The following is a 21841-nucleotide window of genomic DNA, read 5'->3' as shown; positions in this document are numbered from 1 at the left end:
GAGGGACAGCGCCCAGGCCCAGAGTTCAGGTCCCATGACTGGACGACCCCCCCCCAAAAAAAAAAGGTGGTAGAGTGCTAGCCTTGAGCAAAAGAGCTTAGGGACAGCACCCAGGTTCTGCGATTAAGGTGCACAACTGACACACAAAAATAGCACCATCTTAGTAGTTGGGGTTCTTTTTTTGTCGGTCGTGGGCCTTGAACTCTGGGTCTGGGCTCTATCCTTCAGCTCTTCAGCTCAAAGTGAGCGCTCTACCACTTGAGCCACAATGCCACTTCTGGTTTTCTGAGTGGTTTATTGGAGACAAGAGTCTCATGGACTTTCCTGCCCGGGCTGGCTTTGAACTGCAATCCTCAGATCTCAGCCTCCTAAGTAGCTAGGACTACAGGCGTGAACTGCCGTTGCCTGACCTTAATATAATTTTGCTATGATAGCAGAAAGCAAAAGACTGAGTCTTTGACTTATTTATGCATGATATCCACAAACAATAGCATGATATCCACATCTGAGGAAGGCAATAGCTACACTGTTATATGTACTGATTATACCCCACCAGGAACACCAAGTCCGTTCTCAAGTACCACACTCAAAACGAGACCTGACAACTGAAGCTCTTCCATAGGGAATGATAATTAGAATTGTGCAGGACTATCTAGTAAGAAGCAAGAAAAGACTTGGGAAGTTGGAAATTAGAAGACAGACTACAGGAGCTTCAAGAACTGAAAGGGTGCCTGCGATGTGAGAAAAGATTCATCAATATTGCTTCAAAGGGCCAAACAAGGCCAAAGAGTACAAATTACATAAGGCAGATTTCAACTAATTTCAACTAATTAAAGCTGTCAAACAATAGACAAGTTCTTAGAAGCTCAAAGAGTTTCTAAGAATGAGCAACCTGCTCTAGGAGAGGTCTAAAGAAACCCACTCAGTGATTGAACAACCATTTCTTATGTGAATGGGGAAGCCTAGATGCTTCCTGCAGGCTCATCCACTTCTAAGGGACTCAAAGAGTCTCTATTCCAAGAAGTGAAATGAACCCAAATACCTCTAATATCAATTTTCCATCTAGGCACCTTGCCCAGGACATAACAGACAAGGAGGAAGGAAGGAAGGAAGGAAGGAAGGAAGGAAGGAAGGAAGGAAGGAGGGAGGGAGGGAGGGAGAGACAAGGACCTAAAAATATGATGAAAGCAAAACCTGATGAAAGAAAAGTAGTTAAGTATAGGGTTACAGCTTTACTAGGCTGCTCCTTCTTAAGAGTGCTAACAGAATGATTACTAACAATAGGTATTATTAATCAAGTATATACTAGGTACCAAGCATCATATTAAGTGCATTATTCAAGCAATGTCCTCTGGGAAGATGAGGCTAGTGATGCCCAGGGCATGTCATATTCAACACTCTGAGGGTCTTCCACTACTTGGCTCTTCCATGGTAAGAGCTGCTAGCCTTATTCAGCTCCTGATAGGCTGGCACTTTACTCTTCCTCAGACCTGTTCCTTTAAGCTCTAAAAGAGGTATTCTTTTCTTTCTTTCTTTTCTTCTTTTTTTTTTTCCAAATCCTTGGGCTTGGGCACTGTCCCTGAGCTCCTTTTGCTCAAGGCTAGAGCTCTACCACTAGAGCCACAGTGCCACTTCTGATCTTTTCTGAGTAGTTTATTGGAAATGAACGTCTCATGAACTTTACTGCCTGAGCTGGCTTTGAACCATGATCCTCAAATGTCAGCCTCCAAAGTAGCTAGAATTACAGGTGTCCAGCTAAAAAGAGGTTTTATTATAGGACCTGAACTCTAGGCCTGGGCACTGTTCCTCAGCTCTTCAGCTCAAGGCTAGTGCTCTACCACCTGAGCCACAGTGCCACTTCAGGCTTTTTCTACTGATGTGGTGCTGAGGAATCAAACCCAGGGCCTCATATATGTGAGGCAAGCACTTTACCACTGAGCTACCTTCCCAGCCCAAATAGAGATACTCTTTTTTTTTTTTTAATGTCAGTCCTGGGGCCTGAACTCTGGGCCTGGGCACTGTCCCTTAACTCTTCAGTGCAAGACTAGCACTCTACCTCTTGAGCCACAGCTCCACTTCCAGCTTTTTCTGCTTATGTGGTGCTGAGGAATTGAACACAGGGCCTCATGCATGCAAGGCAAGCACTCTGCCACTGAGCCACCTTCCCAGCCCCAAAAGAGGTATTCTTATCCCTCCCTCCTCTTTTTTTTCCTTCCTCCGCTTTTTATTTTTAAATAAAAAGGTGAAGGAGATCAGAAAGGTTAAGTCACTCTTTCATATCTAAAGAAAGGGAGAATTAGAACCCATGTTTAACTCTGCTATCCATGTTCTTTCTGATGTAATTTCATTTGGAACCTTAAATTCAGAGTTCTTTAGTTGGGGTATGGCTCAAGTGGTAGAGCAAGAGGAATAGGAAGTTAAGATGGAAGGAAGGAAGGAAGGAAGGAAGGAAGGAAGGAAGGAAGGAAGGAAGTTAAGAAAATCTAATGTAATGCCTCTGGGACTGGAGAGAAATCGGTTAGTGAGAAGTTGTGTTCCTAAGCCTCTTAAGAATACAATGAAAATATTAATCCTCATCCCAGAAAAACACTTAGGTTTGGACACTAGGTGACTTCATTCCACCTCCGTGCATAAAGGTGAAGAATCCCTTCAGTAAGGACAGGTTTAGGGGGAAATTTTTAAAAATAAAAAAATACTGTTTCTGCATGGTTAGCAGTAGTCCCTTCCCCTTTTTATGGGGGCTCTTTGAACTTTCTTCACCTGATCCCTAAAGTCTCCAGGTTGCTACACAATTTACGTAAGAAATCCATGAATGTGGGGTGGGAATGTGGCTTAGTGGTGGAGTGCTTGTCTGGCATATGAAGCCCCAGGTTCAATTCCTCAGTACCACATAAACGGAAAAAGCAGGAAGTGGCGCTGTGGCTCGAATGATACAGTGCTAGCCCTGTGCAAAAGCAGCTCAGGGACAAAGTCCAGGCCCTGAGTTCAAGCCCCAGGATCGGAAAAAAAAAGAAAAAATTTAAAAAAGGAAAGAAATTCGTGAATGTAACCGAAAAGGGCAAAGTCTCAGCCTCACTTTTTATTCATTCTACAAGCAAAAGAGTAGAGCTGAAAAGCCTCAGACTCTCCTCTCATGGGGAAACTGAGGCAGGCCCCGCTTACCACCTCGTAACTCTGCACCTTAGGCTGAGTGCCGGAACCCCACCCATCCAGCACCTGGGACTGCACCGGCGCCCTCCTGGCTGGGTGGGACGCAGGCCCTTGCTTGCCCCACCGGATCTCAGACACCACCTCGCCGACCCCCAGCCTCCGGGTCTCGGCTCCTACTTGTCTGCAGCGTCCTGAGGAGCATGAGCTGGCACTTCTGGTTGTGGGTGAAGAAGCTGGAGAGGAGCCCTTGCTGGGGCTTCTCCTGCGCCGGCCGCTCGGGGAAGACCTGGAAGGAGGCGGGTGGCGGCTGCTGCGGTTCCCCCGCCGCGGGGCCTGGCTCACGCTCGTCCCCAGCTCCCGCCATACAGCTCGAAAAACCTCGCGCCGACCGCGGGGAGACAGGAAGAGGTAACCGACCCACCCGCCGCCCACCCCACCGTCCAGCCCTTCCTCTGCAGGGCGCACGGGCCGTGGGGTTGGGCGGAGGGCGTTGGGCCCGCGGGGTCTCCCAGCCTGGTTAGGGGATAGGGCGGGCCCAGATCGGGGCGGGGCCAGATCGGGGCGGGGGTCAGCGGTGGGAGGTGATTGGGCGGGCCAGGTTCGGTGGGCGTGGCGAGATGTCTGGGCGAGTGGGCAGGGCCAAAGGGGAGGGATGGGGCATGAGATGGGCGGGGCGACAGGTGCGGGGCTTACAGGCGTGGGCGGGGCGCCACGCAAAGGCCTGGGCTGGAGCTGTCAACGGTCTTGGCTAGAGGCGGCCATGGACGTAGGTGCCTTTCCCTTTATCATGGGTAACCAGTTCACGTAGGCAGCCTTTTGCTGCCTGCTGAACAGTTAGGGGAGTCCTGGACACTCCCTCCTCCTCCTCTCCAATACTGGCCACTAAGTCTCCTTCTGCCATTGAAAGTCTTCGCCATCCTCCCACTCCCCTGCCACACTCCTGTGCAGGCCGGTTGCCATCCCTGATCCAGCTCTTCCCTGACCTGTGCCATCATTCCTCCGATCCACTCTATCCTAGACAGGACGTGATGTAAGAACGGTTTTTCAGAAACACTGAAAACGCATAGAATTATAAAGAATGACATCAAAAGCAGAGCAAAGGTGGCTCACACCTGTAATCCTAGTTACTCAGGAGGCTGAGATCAGAGGATTGAGCTTCAAAGCCAGCCCAGGCAGGAAAGTCCATGAGACTCTTATCACCAATTAATTACTAACATGCCAGATGTGAGGATACCGTGGCTCAAGTGGTAGAGCATTAGTCTTGAGCAAAAAAAAAAAAAAAGCTCAGGGCCATTGCTCAGGCCCAGAGTTCAGGCCCCAGGTCCTCAACACACACACACACACACACACACACATGGCTCATCAGGAACCATTCATCCACAGTACTTTCTCACCTCTAATAATAATTCTGATAACAAAACATATGCTGTTCCTTTTTACCTCCAAAGCTTAACTCATACTATAAACTTGTCTTTAAGCTCTTTTTCTCAGCCCCCATAATTAGGTCAAGACTGTAAGGTATATTAAATAGGTAGGTTTCATTAGGTAGCCGATGAAAAGAACACCAGGCACTATTCAGGCAGGAAAAGAAGTTTATTTACGGAACTGCTGCCCCCCTTCATGCATTGTGGAGAACATGGCTGAAAAGGAAAGGGGTGAGGTTGGGGGGGGGTCGACCCACCTCTGGGCCAGGACTTATCTAGGCCACAGACTGAAACAGGTGTGGCCAGGTGGGGGAAAGGTATGGCCACACTGGATCTGGATGTGAACTCAGGGTCTAGGACCCTCCTAAGGTCAGATGGGAGGCATGTGATCAGAGATGGCCTAGGATGTGACCTAGAAGGAGGGGAAGGTGACTGCTTCCAGGTCTGCCAGTTACCTAGGTAACATATACTGGGCGGAAACTTAGCCAAAAGGGAGGGAGGTGTCCCTGTGCAGACCTTACAAAGGCTATCACTCCACCACAAGGCATTACCAGTGACCCTAACCAAAACCAATGTCTTCAGTTCTCCCAAATTACTTGTTATTTTCATCACAGCCTTCCAGATCTTATCTAATGTATGTTTTGTTTCCATTCTAAATTATTCAGCTCAGCTTACCACACATTATCATTCAGCACCTACTCCGTGGGACCAGTCAGGTCCACAGAAACAAGATGATTAAGAGAAATGCTGAAGGTGAAAAGCAGCATATGGTTTATGTAGGAAACACACCTAAATAAAATATGGGTTCACAAGGCCTTAAAAGACTTATGAAGTGCCTTACACATCATTGGTGTTGTTAGTATCTAAATTGAGCGATGCAAAAACTATTCATTCATTTGAAATATTGTAAGACTATAAATATATTTAGTAGACTGCAGAAGCTTAAATTTTTTAATATTTTTATTGAGATTACCTTGGACACTTTTAAATGTTCTCTATTGTTACTATAAAAGGCATGTACAGAGGGATTACAGTTACATAAGTCAGGTGAAGAGGGATACATTATATCTAATCCTCACTTCAACCTTGCAAAGTAGTATTATCCCTAATTGATAAATAAGGAAAGTAGGCTCAGCAAAACTGAATTATTTATCCAGGACCACACAACTAGCTTTCAATCTAATTAAAGAACTAAACCATATACATATAGAAAACTAAACCACTACAATATGATTAGTTTGGAATGCTGAAGAAAGCTATATACAGAAAGAAGAATATGAAATGGACCTTTGACTAAAAACATGTGAAATCTTACTTGAAATATGATTACACTATGTGAATAAGCAAAAGAAAAAAGTATAAATTAAAAACTGCAATATTTCCCTTTAAACACTTTCTTTTGGTGTCAGTCCTGGGGCTTGAATTCAGGGTCTGGGTGCTGTGCCTAAACTTTTCTTTTCTTTTTTTTTTGGGGGTCCAGTCCTGGGACCTGAACTCTGGGCCTGGCCGCTGTCCCTCAGCTTTCCAGCTCAGGCTAGCACTCTACCACTTGAGCCACAGCACCACTTCTGGCTTTTTTCTTTTTGCTTATATGGTGCTGAGGAATCGAACCCAGGGCCTCAGGCATGCAAGGCAAGTGCTCTACCACTGACTGAGCCAACTTCCCAGCCCTAAACTTTTTTTTTTAAACAATCAAATACAGTGGTATGCCATATGTGTAACTTCATCCACATAAAGACAGAGGGGTACCTGGGTACCTCCTGGCAACTCAGGAGGCTGAGACCTGAGGATCACAGTTTGAAGCCAGTCTGGGCAGGAAAATCCCTAAGCTCTTATCTCCAATTAACTACCTAAAGTGGAAGTGGAGCTGTGGGTCAAAGTGGCAGAGCACTAACCTTGAGCAAAAAAAGCTCAGAGACAGCAAGCACCCAGGCCCCGAGTTCAAGCCCCACAACAGACAAAGAAACACATACACACACACACACACACACACAAATAGGGGTGCAAGAAGGCAGTACAAGCACAAATAATTTTTTTTGTTTGTTTGTTTTGCTGACCATGGGTCCTGAACTCTGGGCCTGGGTGCTGTCCCTGAGCTCTTCAACTCAAGGCTGGCACACTACCACTCCAGCCACAGTGCCACTTCCAGCTTTTTCTGTTTATATGGTACTGAGGAATCAAACCCAGGGCTTCATGCATGTTAAGCAAGCACTCTACCACTGAGCCACATTCCCAGCCCACAAATGACTAAAAGCAAACTACTGCCAGCCAGGAGCCGGTGGCTCATGCCTGTAATCCTAACTACTCAGGAGGCTGAGATCTGAGGATCCCAGTTCAAAGCCAGCCCAGGCAGGAAAGTCCATGAGATTCCTATCTCCAATAAACCACCAGAAAACCGGAAGTGGTACTATAGCTCAAGCTGAAGAGCTGAGGGACAACACCCAAGCCTAGAGTTCAAGCCCCACAACCAACAACAACAACAACAAAAGGAAAAGGAAAAGGATACTACTGCCAAGAAATGAGAGGAAGGAAAAGACTAAGCTCTGACCTTTTTCACTTCTCCACTGCAGAATTAATTAGGAGCAAAGAGCATAGCTTAAATGTCCACTAAGAGGTGTTAAGCATATCTTTTTTTTTCAGTTCTTGTTTATTTGCTCTTTGTTGTTTAAATATCAAGGCAGCCCTCCAACTTGCCATAGTCCTATATCAAGAAGCTATGCATTCATTTATTATCTAAACCAAAATCATTGTGCTTTTTTTTTTTCAAACAAGATATAAACTGTTTTGTTTTGGGGGAATGCCAGTCCTGGGGCTTCAGTCCATAAGCTAGCCCTCTACCACTTGAGCCACAGCACTACATCTGGCTTTTTGTGATTAAGTGGAGATAAGAACAAAGTCCCACTAGCTTCAAACTGTGATACTCAGATCTCAGCCTCCTATGCTGTCAGGATTACAGGTATAAGCCAGCAGTAACCCAATTTAAATCTTTTTCCATAACAAATGAAATTACATGTAATTTTTAAAATGCTTACCACCTTCCAGATTTTTAACGTTTTTTTCTTTTGACATTTTGTTTGTACTGTAGTTAGGTTTAACCCCAAATCCTCCCGGTAGACAAATGCAACACTTTCGTGTTGTTGGGGTTTTGGTTTTATTTGTTTTTGGATCTGATCACTTTTTCTGAGCTAACTATTCCTCTTCTTCCTCCCACTACCAGGGATTTGAGATGAAAACTATGTCACGCCAGCTTTTTAACTTTAATAGTTTGCTTTTTTCTAATTTAAAAATTATGTCCATTAACGGTGTTTTAGCATATTTTCATGTATATATTTGAACATATAAACACGTGTGTGTACATGTACATATGTGTACGTGTGCGATGCGGAATAGTAAATCTAGCTAATTAAAACGTACATCCCTTCTAGGGGTGTTCTGTTTTGTTCTGTGCTGGTACTAGGGCTGGGGTTTGAACTCACGGCCTGGGCACTGTCCCTGAGATTCTTTTGCACAAGGCGAGCGCTCTGCCACTTGAGCCACAGCACCACTTGCGGCTTTCTGGTGGTCATTTGGAGATCAGAGCCTCAGGGACTTTCCTGTCCGGGCTGGCTTCGAACCACGATCCCCAGATCTCATGCTTGAGCCCCCGGCGCCAGCTGGTGGTTTCACTGTTTAAAATACCTAACCAATTCGAAGCCTTAAAAACACGGAACCACAAACGCTCCCCTCCCACTCCGCCCCAACCGGAACCGCGGACAACAAACGGGTGGCTCTTTCCGGAAGGAATTGACCGTCAACTGCGGATGTGAATGAGAATAAGGAGGTGCGGAGCATGCTGGGAGGAGGCGGGGTTAGAGCGCTGTCGGTTACCACGGTAACCAGAGACGTTAGCGGGAAAAGCTGAGACGATCTGGGGGTCTCTTTCGGAATGAGCGCCTGGGTGTAAGAAAAACTGACCAATCGGGTTATCCCGGCAGGCTCCGCGCGCCTGGAAACCGAGGCGCGCCTTTTCTCTTTGTAGGCCGGTGCACCGTGAAGGCTGGCTGCACGCTCGCTTCTCTGGTTTCTCTCCCTCCTTTGAGAAAAATGTAATCTGAGGATTTCTAAGTGACATCGAAATGCGTGCTAAAATGCAAGTAAATCGTCTCTGCCAAATTGTGCATCTTTTGAAACGAAGGAAATAAAACTCAGTAGCCATCCAGCTGCTCAGAAGTAATTTGAGCTTTTCATTTCTTGTGCATATTTCCTACAGAGTCGAGTTGATCTAGGGAAACGTTTATACCTTGCTTTCTCACGTATATGTGACTGATATAATTCTGATCGTAAAAGCGTTGCTACAAGAAGGTTTTGAGAGCTGGGCGCCCATGTCTCACACCTGTAATCTTAGCTACTCAGGAGGCTGAGATCTGAGGATCCTAGTTCAATGCCACCCCGGGGAAGGAAAGTCCATGACTCTTATCTCCAGTTAACCACCAGAAAACCAGAAGTGGTGCTGTGGTTCAAGGGGTAGAGAGCTTGCCTGGAGCTGAAGAGGTGAGGGACAGCACCCAGGCCCAGAGTTCAAATCCCACGACCAACCAAAAAATAAAGAAGGCCTTGAGGTAAATCTGTCTGCAGAGTCTTGAGGTGCAGTATGTGAATGATTCTCTTAAGAATTTTGACAGTAAAGGAAGTGGTGTTGGTATCCAGAGGAGAGTGGCAAATGAAAGAAGAGTGGAATCTTTATGAAAGAGATACTTTAACACTTAAGATAGAGAAATTCTTTCAGGAAGAGATGTCATCCATAAATTAGAAATAACATTACATGGAAGTGAGGCCTTGGCTCAAGTGGCAGAGCACTCACCTTAAGCTGAAGAGGTGAGGGGCAGCTCCCAGGCCCAGAGTTCAATTCCACAGCCAACAAATAAATAAATACATAAATAAATAATAACATTACATTGGAGATACATTTGGGAAGCAGCCAAAGTGACTATGGCTGTTAAGAATTAGAGGACATGAAATGTAGGTACGCTTGTGGCCATGATCAAGACTCCTAGCTACACCTTGAGTTCAAGCCCCATATGTGCCCCCCCCCCAAAAGAAAAAAAATACAGTCTTGCAGTCCAGAGGCAGAAAATTCCATGACACTCTGATCTTCAATTAAAAGACCTGTGGTTCAAATAGTAGAGCACTAACCTTGAGCAAAAAAGGTCAGGGACTGTGCCTGGGGCTCAGAGTTCAAGCCCCAGAACTGGCAAAAAGAAAGAAAGAAAATAAAAAGCCTATCACCAGTAGTCACGCCTGTGATCCTAGCTACAAGTCCCCATGAGACTGTTTTATGTCCAATTAACTACTCAAAAACCAGAAGTGGCTCTGTGGCTCCGTGGTAGAGCACTAACTAGCTTTGAGCACAAAGAGGCTCAGGGACAATGCACTGGCACTGAGTTCAAGCCCCAGGACTGGCAAAATAAATAAATAAATAGTAAAAAGACCTGGATATTCACTATTGTTAAGATAAAACAAAGGAAAGTGGTGCTGTGGCTCAAATGGTAGAGCGCTAACCTTGAGCAACGCCCAGGCCTACAGTTCAAGCCCCATGACCGACAAAAAAAAAAGATAAGGAAAGATAAATTCACGTCTGTCAGTCTAGCTCCTCAGGAGACAGATCTGAGGATCACAGTTTTAAGCCTGCCCAGGCATAAAAATCTGTGAGGCTCTTATCTCCAACTAACAAGCAAAAAGCTGGGAAGTGGAGGTGTCACTCAAGTGGTGGAACACCACTTGAGCAAGAATAAGAGGTCCTGAGTTCAAACCCAACTCTCTCTTCATAAAAACAAAAATGTTGAAGAAAAACTGATGTAAGAGAAAAAAATAACTGATATGTCAAACAATTGTGAAAAAGCATGAGATTAAATTTTACTTTTTGCATGTTGTATTTGTTGGGGTTTGTTTTTAGGTGTGTGCCACCACACCTCTTAAACTTTGAATACTGACAAGAGTATGCCTAAGAAGTTAAAAAGTAGTAAAATAGCATGCATAACGTAATTTAAAAAGTGGTTAAATAATTTCTTCCATTGGGTAATGCTGGTGTTAGAATACAAGGGCCTTGGGTTTGCCTAGTAGGCATTCTACCACTTGAATCATGCCCTCAGTCCTATTATTTATATTTTAATGATTAAAATGTTAATAAAAAACAAAAGTATTGGTGTTTTTCTGTAGGGTTAAAAATTATAAGAAATGGGCTGGCAACTTTTCAAGAGGCTGATATCTGAGAATTGAGACCAACTCTGGCAGGAAAGTCCTTAAGATTCTTATCTCTAATTAAAGCTGGAAATGGAGCTGTGGCTAAGGCAGTATTGGGCACATAAAGCTCAGAATACCACCCAAGCCCTGAGTTCAAGCCCCAGAACCAGCAAAAAGAAACCATAAAAAAGAAATTGTATTCCAACATCAAAACAGCTACAAAATTAACTAAAACTTGGTAAACATTTGAAATGATACTTCATCAATACATATTGTCATGAGACATTGTCAGTATTTATTAAGTAGCAATAATGTCATTTTCTGTTCTCTATAATATAGTTGCTATAATAAATTGTACTGTTAATCAGCTTTCACCAAGATAACAGCCCATCTATTTGTGGTAACCACTAAATCGTACTCTGTATTTCTCACATCCTATTCTGATTTCTTCGCTTTGACCACATAAATCTGTGTTAAAATGTACTTTGTAGTTTCACCTGTGCTTGCAAAAATGCAAAAGCCATAATACCTGAGTGTAAGTTTATTAAGTTCATTATCATTAAGTTCAAACTATATGGAACACAACTACATTTTTTAAATAAAATGAGAAAATGTAAAGTAAAAAAAAAAAAAAGAAATGGGCTGGGAAGGTGGCTCAGTGGTAGAGCGCTTGCCTTGCATGCCTGAGGCCCTGGGTTCGATTCCTCAGCACCACATAAGCAGAAGAAAAAAAAAGCTAGAAGTGGTGCTGTGGCTCAAGGGGTAGAGTGCTAGCCTTGAGCTGAAGAGCTGAGGGACAGTGCCCAGGTCCAGAGTTCAGGCCCCACGACCTGACCCAAAAGCATAACAAAATTATAAGAAATGTCTTATTCTGACATATTGAATTAAAACCCCTTCATACAACTAAAGATAATAAACGTAATTAAAAACATAACAAAAAATATCCCCAAAAAATCTATATTCCTGATACCACAAAAAAAGGCTGTTTTGCATTATTATGTATTGTGTAGTGCCTTTTTCGGCATAACTTTTATTAACTTACATTAATGATACACATGGGGACTTCGCCGTTACATTTCCACATATGTTTCCAATATATTCCATTCAATCTATCCCCCTATAACTCTCCCTCTAAAGCATTTCTTAGTACAAGCTTTTAGTAAAATTAACTTATGAGGAATAACTACTTTTTTTTTCCTTTGCATACACTGTGGGAAATAAAATCAGTGCCCCCCTCAGTGTTTTTCGTTTCTTCAAATCACTAGACATCAGTAGCTATCTGATGAAGACAAACACTGACACTCAGCGGAGTGGCTTCATGCCAAGGAGACTGTCAGTAAGAGGTGCTTGCCTTTCAGCTCCAGTGTTGAGGAAATGCATTTCATTAAAATTCAATTCGTTCAGTGTAACCTAGCTAAGTATTCTCCTGGGTGCTGGGACAGCCCTTGGTGGAGGGACGACAAGGTTCTAACTAGAAAGTCTCCTTTGCTATACTTGTCTCCTCTGAACACAATGTTCTGCCTTTTACTATCTACAAAGGTTTTTACCCTGCCTCATGAGATGTGCTCTGGTGGGTTTATAAAGCCCTCAGAATAGTACTTGAAATTGTGTGTGTCCATTTTTTACCAGTTATTTTGCAGTACTGGGGTCAATTATTTTAATTGTACATATTGGTAGAATAAAGTATAATTCAATACATACGTACAGAGTGCAGTGATCAAATCAGTGTGACTGACATGTCTACCTCCTTATCATTCCTTTTGTGTTGGGAGTCCTGAAGCTCCTCTCTTCCAGTTATGTATATGCTATATAAGGGATCATTTTCTGAACTCCACTTCCTTCTGTGGTGGAGAGCACAAGGACTCATTCTTATCTTTGTCCAGTATCTAACCACCCTCTCCTATTCCCTATGTGTGAATTCTAGTAGATGGAAGAGACACAACTTTGCTCAGATTCTCATTAAAGTACTACTGTGCTAAGGAATTAAATAGTAGTGCAACTAAATATTAGCTTTTTATCCATACAGTAACAAAGGACCACAAATTTAGCAATCTATACAAGTTATCTTGCAGTTTCACAGGTGGTCTCGGGCTGCATTCTTTTCTGGAAGCTCTAGAGGAGAATCAGTCATGTGTTCTTTCAGCTTTGAGTGAAAAAGCCAAGCAAGACTGAAGTTCTAAGTTCAAGCACCTCCCTTCTCCCCAGTATTAGGACCAAAAAATAAAAAAGCCTGCTAGAGTTCTCTGCCTCCTCCTCATGATTTTTTTTTTTGGTCGGTCGTGGGGCTTGAACTGTTCCTGAGCTCTTTGTTCAAGGTTAGTGCTCTATCACTTGGAGCCATAGCACCACTTAGGTTTTCTGGTGGTTTATTGGAGATAAGAGTCTCACAGACTTTCCTGCCCAGGCTGGCTTTGAACCATGATGCTCAGATCTCAGACTTCTAAGTAGCTAGGATGACAGGCAAGAGCCATTAACACTTAGCTTAAAATTATTTTAAAATATAAATCTGATCCTATAACTGTTGCTGAAATACATCAATGGCACTCCATCCCAATACCATCTCTCCTCTTCAAGCACAACATTCAAGCTCCTTGGTGCTATGCTCTGGCCCCACAAATCTCTTCTACTTCCTCTTTTGCCATCATTGTTCATTCACTCACTCACAGAGCATCTACTTTGCACTTTACACCACATGCTGCAGCCATTTCTGCAGTACCTGAACACCCAAGTAGCACCCTGTCTGCCTGCCTGCCTGCCTGTGCATGCTTCCCACTTGCCTGGACCTCCCTCTCATCTCCACGCTGGTAGTTCCTTGGGAAGTTCCTTATTCTGCAAAACAGACCAGATGCTCCCTCCTCTCTTTTAAACCTTTATTGACCCCTGAGTATCTTCCCACTGCTACTGCACCTACCACACCACTTAGCATTTGTTCATCTGTCTATTGTCCTACACTTTTAATTCATTGAGGACTCAAGCTCATATGTATCTAATTCATCTTTACATCCCATCTTTAGGCGCCCAAAGAGAATTATGTTGGCTAATTTCTGAGAACTTTTCTATCTCTAGAATTCTATGATTTAAGATAGTTTGTTTGTGGTTCCTGGGATCTTAAATTCAGAGCCTTGTGCTAGTACTCTAGTACTGAAGCCATTTCTCCATCGCTTTTGCTGTAGTTTTTTTTCTCAGATAGTTTCCATTCTTGCCTGAGCAGCCTTGGAGATTATATATAGAGAGTTATATATAGTTACATATCATTATATATATATATGTATATACATATATATGTACAGTTATATAGCTATAGGGTTTTTGGTTTAGGTTTTTTTTTTTTTTTCCTGGAAATTGTATTCAAGGCCTCAAGCATGCTGGGCAAGTTCTTTATAAGTTGAGATCTGCCCCTACCCCCAGTAAATCTTCTTAATTGAAAATATTAATATATCCCCATCCCAACTCCACCCAAACTTGCAGATTTTGAGTGTTTTGTTTGTTTTGTTTGCCAATATAGGGACCTGAAGTCAGGGCTTCCTTCTTACTTGGTTTTCTTGTTTACAGATGATGCTCTACCACTTGAGCCACAACCCTAGCCAAGCTTTTTGCTGGTTAGATTGGAGATGGAGTGTTGTAGGGTTTCCTGCCTGGACTGGCACCAAACTGTGGTCCTTCCTATATCAGCTTCCTAAGTAGCTAATTCAGGTATGAGGCCCTGGTGCCAGGATTCAGATTTGGATGTTAATATTTGGGATTTACTTAAATATCCAGTGGCCAGCAGGCAGCAATTTCAGATGTCATGACTATGTTGGTATTGTCCAGGCTCATCCCTGAGCCCCATCTGTTTTATAGGACTTAAGTAAATGCTGTGTCTTTTTCTGTAATCCTAAAGGCCCAGAAAGAATTTCCAGGGTGCCATACTACCTCAGGCCATGAGAGGGAAGAAGAGAGGCCTGGTATGTGTTTAAAACCATTCTGGCCACCAGATGGACTCCTAGACCAGTTTAAAGGAGAAAGGGATTAGTCATCTACCTTAAGTGTATTTCAGCATCAGTTTTCCTTTTTATTCTCTCTCCCTGAAAAATTAAATCTCTCCCACAGGTGACCAAAAGTCTGTTGATTGTCTGAAGTTACCACACATTAATTTACTTAGGAAAAGGAAATGTGAAGAAGAGCAACACTAAGACCTAAAAAAAAAAAAAAAACTGATTAGAAAAAGTGGTTCTCTTAAAGGCCAAATATAAACATCAGAAATTTGAATGTAGACTGAGAATTTACATAAGGCCAAAGAATTATTGCTAATTATTTTAGGTATACAGAAAGTGGATTCTTCAGTTTTCCTCAGAGGAAGCTGCTGTGCCTTGAAGGGCACCAGGCTTAAAGGAGGGAATCTTCATGTTGGTTCTGGACAGAGTTGTAGGGCTTGTGTTCTCCGATGATGCTTTCAGGTCCTCCCATTAAAGATGGCTGGGAGTTATTTACCTTAAGGAAGAAATTTCCATCGAAGACAAGGATTCAGACATCAAGTGAATGGAACAACTACACTAGGGGTGCCTCCATGTTTTCTTGCAGAACTAGTAAGAAGAGCTGTTCAGGGAACCTTGTGGTTATTCCAGCGTGTGGCTCCCAGAATTGATCATTCTAAGCGGAGCATAGTTGTGAATGCCTGTGCTCCCTAAACATGGGAAACAGAGTTTAAGACCAGCCCACGCTACATAGTGAGTTCCAGGTCAGCCAGGGACACATAGTAAGTTCTAAAACAACCTACCACGTAGCAAAAACCATGTCCCTGCCCACTCCCCCCTCCACAAAAAAAAGGAAAGCAGAAAAGAAAGAATACTGCTTTTCTTCTTCATATAATGATACCATTGCTCTCCACTAAAGGAAAGCCAGCTCTGTAAAGTCTGGCCATTGAAGTTATTTTTAACCAAAAATTAGAAGCTGTACCTAATCACCCACAATATGCTTCTAACTGAACTAGAGGCATCGTAAAGTAAAGCCCAAGTCCCTGAGTTCAAACACCAGTACCTTTATACATATGCAACTATTATTCAGCCATAAAGAAGAAATTATGTCCTTAGTAGAGAAATGGATAGATCTGGAAACCATTATATTAAGCAAAGTAATTTAAGCTCAGGAGAATGAAATTCACATGTTTTCTCTCATATGTGGATGCTAGAGCTAAAAGATAGACATCTATGTAAATGCAAACCGTAAATGCAAAACAGTATCATTATATATGTATAAACATATGTACATAATGTATGTCTATACATATATACATATCAACCTGATTAAAATATAGTATAAACATGTATGAGATACCGTGGTAAAGCCCCTTTAAACAATTAACATTCACTTTAACAAAAATGGATATTGGAAGCTGGGCACCAGTGGCTCATGCCTTGTAACCCTAGCTAATCAGGAGGCTGAGATCTGAGGATAATGGTTTGAAGCAAGCCCAGGCTGGAGATTCTTACCTCCAATTAAGCATCAAAAAAGCCAGAAATAGGGCTGTGGCTCAAGTGGTAGAGTGCTACTCTTGAGAGAAAGAGAGAGAGAGAGAGAGAGAGCCCTAGCTGGCCCCTAAATTCAAGCCCCAAGACCTATACCAAAAGAAAAAAGAGGAGAAGCGGGGGTGGGGGCGGGGGGGGGGAAGAAGAGGAGGAGGAGGAGGAAGAGGAGGAGGAGGAAGAGGTAGAGGAGAAGGAGGAGATGGTGGTAGTGGTGGTGGTGGACAAATAAAAAGGTGTGGGCAGACACTAGTAGGAGAGAAGCAAGTAAACGGGGTGAAGGAGGGCAAATATAGCCAAAATACTTCACATACCCATGTGAAAATAGAACAATGAAGCTTACTAGACTAAGCTAAGAAGGGAGGGGAGAAAGAGGTAGAATGGCAGAGGGGACGGCTCTGATCAAGATACACTGTATACAGTAATGGACATATTAAGCCAGGTGCCAGTGGCTCTCACCTATAATCCTAGGTACTCAGGAGGCTGAGATCTGAAGATGGAGGTTTAAAGCCAGCCTAAGGGGCTGGGAATGTGGCTTAGTGGTAGAGTGCTTGCTTCGTATGCATGAAGCCCTGGGTTTGATTCCTCAGTACCACATACACAGAAAAAGCTGAAGTGGTGCTGTGGCTCAAGTAGTAGAGCACTAGCCTTGAGCAAAAGTAGCTTGGGGACAGTGTCCAGGACTAGAGTTCAAGTCCCAGGACTGGCAAAAAAAAAAAAAAAAAAGCCAGTCTGAGCAGAAAAGTCTGTGAGACTCTTATCTACAATTAATCACAGAAAAAGTGTGTGGCTCAAGTGGTAAGAGCCCTAGCCTTAAGCAAAAGAAGCTCAGGGACAATGCCCAGGCCCTTGAGTTCAAGCCCAGAACAAGCATACACAAATGCACTTGTGCATGTGCACGCGTGCGTGCACACACACACACACACACACAAAGGAGGAGGAGGAGAGGAGGTGGTGGAGGAAGAAGAAATGGACATGCTAAAGTGAAAACCCTTGTGCAACTAGTTGAAACTAATTTAAAAATACATATGAAGCTGATTGCCAGTGGCTCACGCCTGTAATCCTAGCTACTTGGGAGGGTAAGACATATGATTCACGGTTCAAAGCAAGCCCAGGCAGGCAAGTCCCTGAGACTCTTATCTCCAATAAACTACCCAGAAAAAGCTAGAAATGGCAATGTGTCTCAAGCGGTAGAGCACTAGCTTTGAGCACAAAGATGCCCAGGGACAGTGCCCAGGCCCAAGTTCAAGCCCTAGGACCAGCAAAAAATAAGCAAGTAAAAAATATATATTCATATATGTGTGTATATCTCTGAGAGAGAGAGAGAGAGAGAGAGAGATGAGTTTCCCTGACCCCCACTCTGACAGAGTCAGCTCCCAAGTTCTTCGCTATGGTCCCAAGTTCTTCGCTATGGTCCCAAGTTCTTCGCTATGGCCGCACTTGTTATTTCCCTCACAGCACTTAGGTGTTTGTTCTATTGTTTACTTGTTTGCCAATTGTAGAGCCACTGGCCAATGGCTCCTTAAGGGTATATCTGGGTCTATTCACCACTCCCTCAGCTCAGAATAAAATAGCACAAATGTGCACCCAGTAAGTAAACAGTTATTAAGTAAATATACAAGTGAAGAGAAAGCTCAGTGTCATACAGAATGTTCAGTGTCATCCAAGACAAAAGAGGAAAAATGGAGAGCTGTCTGGTTTCTATGCTCAGCATTCAGGTGTGAGCAGAACTATTAATACCATTGCTGGTTTTCAATAGAGCTCGATTATAATTACTGCCCATTTATACCTATGTTCTCCAAGAAGGACTACTTGTGCCAATTATTGACATGAAAACCTAGAAACAGGACATTTTGCTGTTGAGATAGCAATCTATTTTAAATATGTCTTAATTTTACTCTCTTGTTAGAAGACCCTCCTGACAGACTTCTTTGTAGATGCCAAGTCTAACCAGAGATGGTGCATGTCAGCCCTTGGAAGGTTAAGGCAGGAGGATTGTTTTAGGCTAGTGTGGGCTATATAACAAGATCTTGCCTAAAAGATAGATGGATAGACAGACATGATGGATGGATAGATAGATAGATAGATAGATAGATAGATAGATAGATAGATAGATAGATAGATAGATAGATAGATAGATAGATAGATAGATAGATAGATAGATAGGCAAGCAGACAGACAGACCTTTCCTAATGGAGCCAAATTGTAGCCAGGGAAATAAATACTATCAGAGTTAGAGCTTGGCCCTTTAAAACTGTAAGCTGGACCAAGTCAACTGTGTGTGTGTTTGTGTGTGCACATGCACACATGCACCCACACATAAATGTGCATGCAGGCAAATATGCACATGTGCTTACCAATACGGGGGCTTGAACTCAGGGCCTCTCACTTTCTCTTGGCTTGGTTGCTGGAGTTCTACCACTTGAGTCACACCTTTGCTTCTAGCTTTTTACTGGTTAATTAGAGGTAAGCCCCACAGATACTTCTGCCCAGGCTGCCTTTGAACCATGAGCATCAGATCTCATCAGCCTCCTGAGCAGCTAAGATTACAGGATGAGCTAAAAATGCCCACCTAATTTGGCTTTCTTGAGCCTCTGTGTTCCAGGTTCATAATGCCTCTTCTGGAAGCTGAGTGCCTGGCAAAGGCATGCAGGACCTTAAGAACTATGCAGTTCCTCTTGTCTCACCAGAAGCGAAGGCTAGCCAAACTACCAGGACATCTCAGATTTACTCACCCATGTAATACTTCACTTGCAAAATGAGAATACAGAACACATCCCAGCTGCCCAACTCAAACTTGCTCTCCAGACTCCATTTCTATAGAGTCCTCAGTGGAAGATGGACATCATCCACAGGGAAGATGGATGTCCATGGCTGCAGGTATGCTTCCAACCTCAGTAGCTCCTACTTCTACAGAACTGTACTCTCCTGATGCCCCCAGCATGTCTCCAGCTCCCACTCCCACTTCATTGTTCAATAGGGCAAAGTGTTCAATCAAAGGCCAAAGAGGGTAAATGTGCTGCAGAAGCTAAGGTTTCCTTAATCCCATCATTAGTGGACTGCAGGTAAGAGGTATGCATACAGCCCAGCCACACAGGGCCACACGTATTCAGGAAACAACAGATCAATTAGGAAAATCAATTAGGAAAAGACAAGCTACCCAAAAGAAAAGTGAATACTGACAACAGAAAAAAGAAATGTAGAAAGTCAGTGAAAATACACTCAGATGTACTTAACTGAGAAAAAACAATGAAACTGTTTTTCACCTATCAGATTAACAAAAATCAAAATCAATAATGCCCAGTGTTATCAGGCCAGTCATAAACTTGGAGACCTTATTCAAAAAGTAATGGGAAATGCCTGGTGCTGGTGGCTCACACCTGTAATCCTAGCTACTCAGGAGGCTGAGATCTGAAGATGGCAGTTCAAAGCCAGCCAGGGCAGGAAAGACCGTGAGACTCCTATCTCCAATAAACCACTAGAAAACCAGAAGTGGCACTGTAGCTCAAGTGGTAGAGCGCTCACCTTGAGCTGAAGAGCTGAGAGACAGCGCCCAGGCCCAGAGTTCAAGCCCCACAACTGACAGAAAAAAAAAAAAGGAAGAAAAAAAAAAGGCTAGGACATTGGCTTAGTAGAACATCTGTCTAGCAAAGCCCTGAGTTCAAACCTTCCTACCTTTCCCCCACTCAAAAACGCAGCAATTTTCATAAGAGAAACATGCATGACCAAAAAAATATGCAAAATGATGCTCGATATCAGTAGTAATCAGATAACCACAAGAAAACACTTGAAACCAAGTGCTGGTGGCTCAAACCTCTAATCCTAGCCACTCAGGAGGCTGAGATCTGAGACTGGTGGTTGGAAAGTCAATCCAGGCAAACAAATCCAAGAGATGTTATCCCCAATTAAACAGCAAAAACCTGGAAGTGGAAGTTTAATTCAAATAGTAGAACTCCAGCCTTGAACAAAAAAAGGTAAGCAAGAGCACAAGGCCCTGACTTCAAGTCAATTATATATTCACATGCACACACACACACACACACACACACAGACACCACACACAGACACGTAAGGAAAGAAGGCACTTCACACCAAATTCACAAGCATTAAAAGGTTTGACATTTTCTTACATTGGTAAGGAAATGAGGTAACTGATAGCTAGTAAAAGTGTCCATTAGAACAACTATTTTGGAGAATCATTCCAGAATGATGAAAGATTCCATATTCTATGAACCAGCCATCCCATTCCTAGATAAATAATACTAAAGCAATCCTTGTATCTGTATACAAAGATATACCCGTGAGAATACCCACAGCTTCATTGTTGGCAACAGAAAAGTAACTGTTGTACTGGAATAGTAATTAACAAGAAAACAGATACATACATAAGTTGTAGCTATGCATATTGACTAAAACACTAACTCTTCCTAAGAATTCATAGAGCAAAAACATTCAGAATATTGTAGGAGAAAATTATGTATCATATTCAGGCTCTATGCATCTTGGGGGTGGACCAGAAGGGGTGGCCACCAGATTTATAGGAAGCATTTAATTGTGCTGACAATGTGTTTTTACAAGCTTTTTAAATCTTTAGTCTCTTATAGCTCAATAGTGCAACATAACATCTTTTTGTAGGGCACAGCAGAGCTCCATTATAGTTCCCGCCACTTGTGAGTCTGAGGCAGGAGAATCCAGGAGTTCAGGGCTGTTCTGGACAGCATAATGAGACCTTGTTTCATCAGCAAACATATAAATAAATAAACAAACTAAGGACTGAGGGATGTTATGCCAGTGATAGAGTGCATGCTTAGCATGTATAAGGCCTGAATATATACAAAGATGTACATATACATTTGTATGTATGTGCATGTGTGTGTGATGGGGGTGGGGCTGGGGCTGGGGCCTGAACTCCAGGCCTGGTCCCTATCCCTTAGCTTTTTTTTTTCTTCTTTTTGTTGGTCATGGGACCTGAGCTCAGGGCCCAGGCGCTGTCCCTCAGCTCTTCAGCTCAAGGCTAGTGCTCTACCATTTGAGCCACAGCACCAGTTCTAGCTTTTTCTGCTTATGTGGTGCTGTGGAATCAAACCCAGGGCCTCATGCATGCAAGGCAAGCACTCTAACACTGAGCCACCTTCCCAGTGCTCCCTTAGCATTTTTGCTCATAGATGGCACTCTACCATTTGAGCCACAACTCTACTTCTTATTTATTCTAGCTAATTGAAGATAAAAGTCTTATGGACTTTTCTGTCTGGGCTGGCTTTAAACCACAATTCTGAAATCTCAGCCTCCTGAGTAGCTAGGATGACAGGTGTGTGGCACTGGTGTCTAGGTATGCATATATCTAATTCTGCTTAGAACTTATATGTGAACTAGTATATGTGATAACTGCAAATTATTCTACCAATATTTGCTGTATTGTAATACATCATTCTAGAAGCCATAAGCTTTTTCCTTCCTCCTCCCCCTTCTTCAGACCAAACCCAGGGTTTCAAACATATTAGAGAAGTTCTCTATCACTGTGCTACATTCTTTTTTTTTTTTTTTTTT

General features: G+C 43.2%; 1 protein-coding gene across 1 annotated transcript in view; it reads right to left on the bottom strand.

Annotated features, from left to right (window-relative positions):
• The window catches only part of Xrcc6bp1 (XRCC6 binding protein 1), a 7201-nt gene extending 3541 nt beyond the window's left edge, over nt 1–3660 (bottom strand). The window contains exon 1 of the mRNA XM_013018444.1: nt 3287–3660. Within this exon, the coding sequence (XP_012873898.1) occupies nt 3287–3514 (228 nt within the window). The 5' untranslated portion in view covers nt 3515–3660. The remainder of the gene's footprint in view (nt 1–3286) is intronic.
• Between the last annotated feature and the right edge of the window lie 18181 nt (nt 3661–21841).

The sequence above is a fragment of the Dipodomys ordii genome, unplaced genomic scaffold (assembly GCF_000151885.1).
Source record: "Dipodomys ordii isolate 6190 unplaced genomic scaffold, Dord_2.0 Scaffold3, whole genome shotgun sequence".
Lineage (NCBI taxonomy): Eukaryota > Metazoa > Chordata > Mammalia > Rodentia > Heteromyidae > Dipodomys > Dipodomys ordii.
This window is presented reverse-complemented; position numbering and strand designations above follow the sequence as displayed.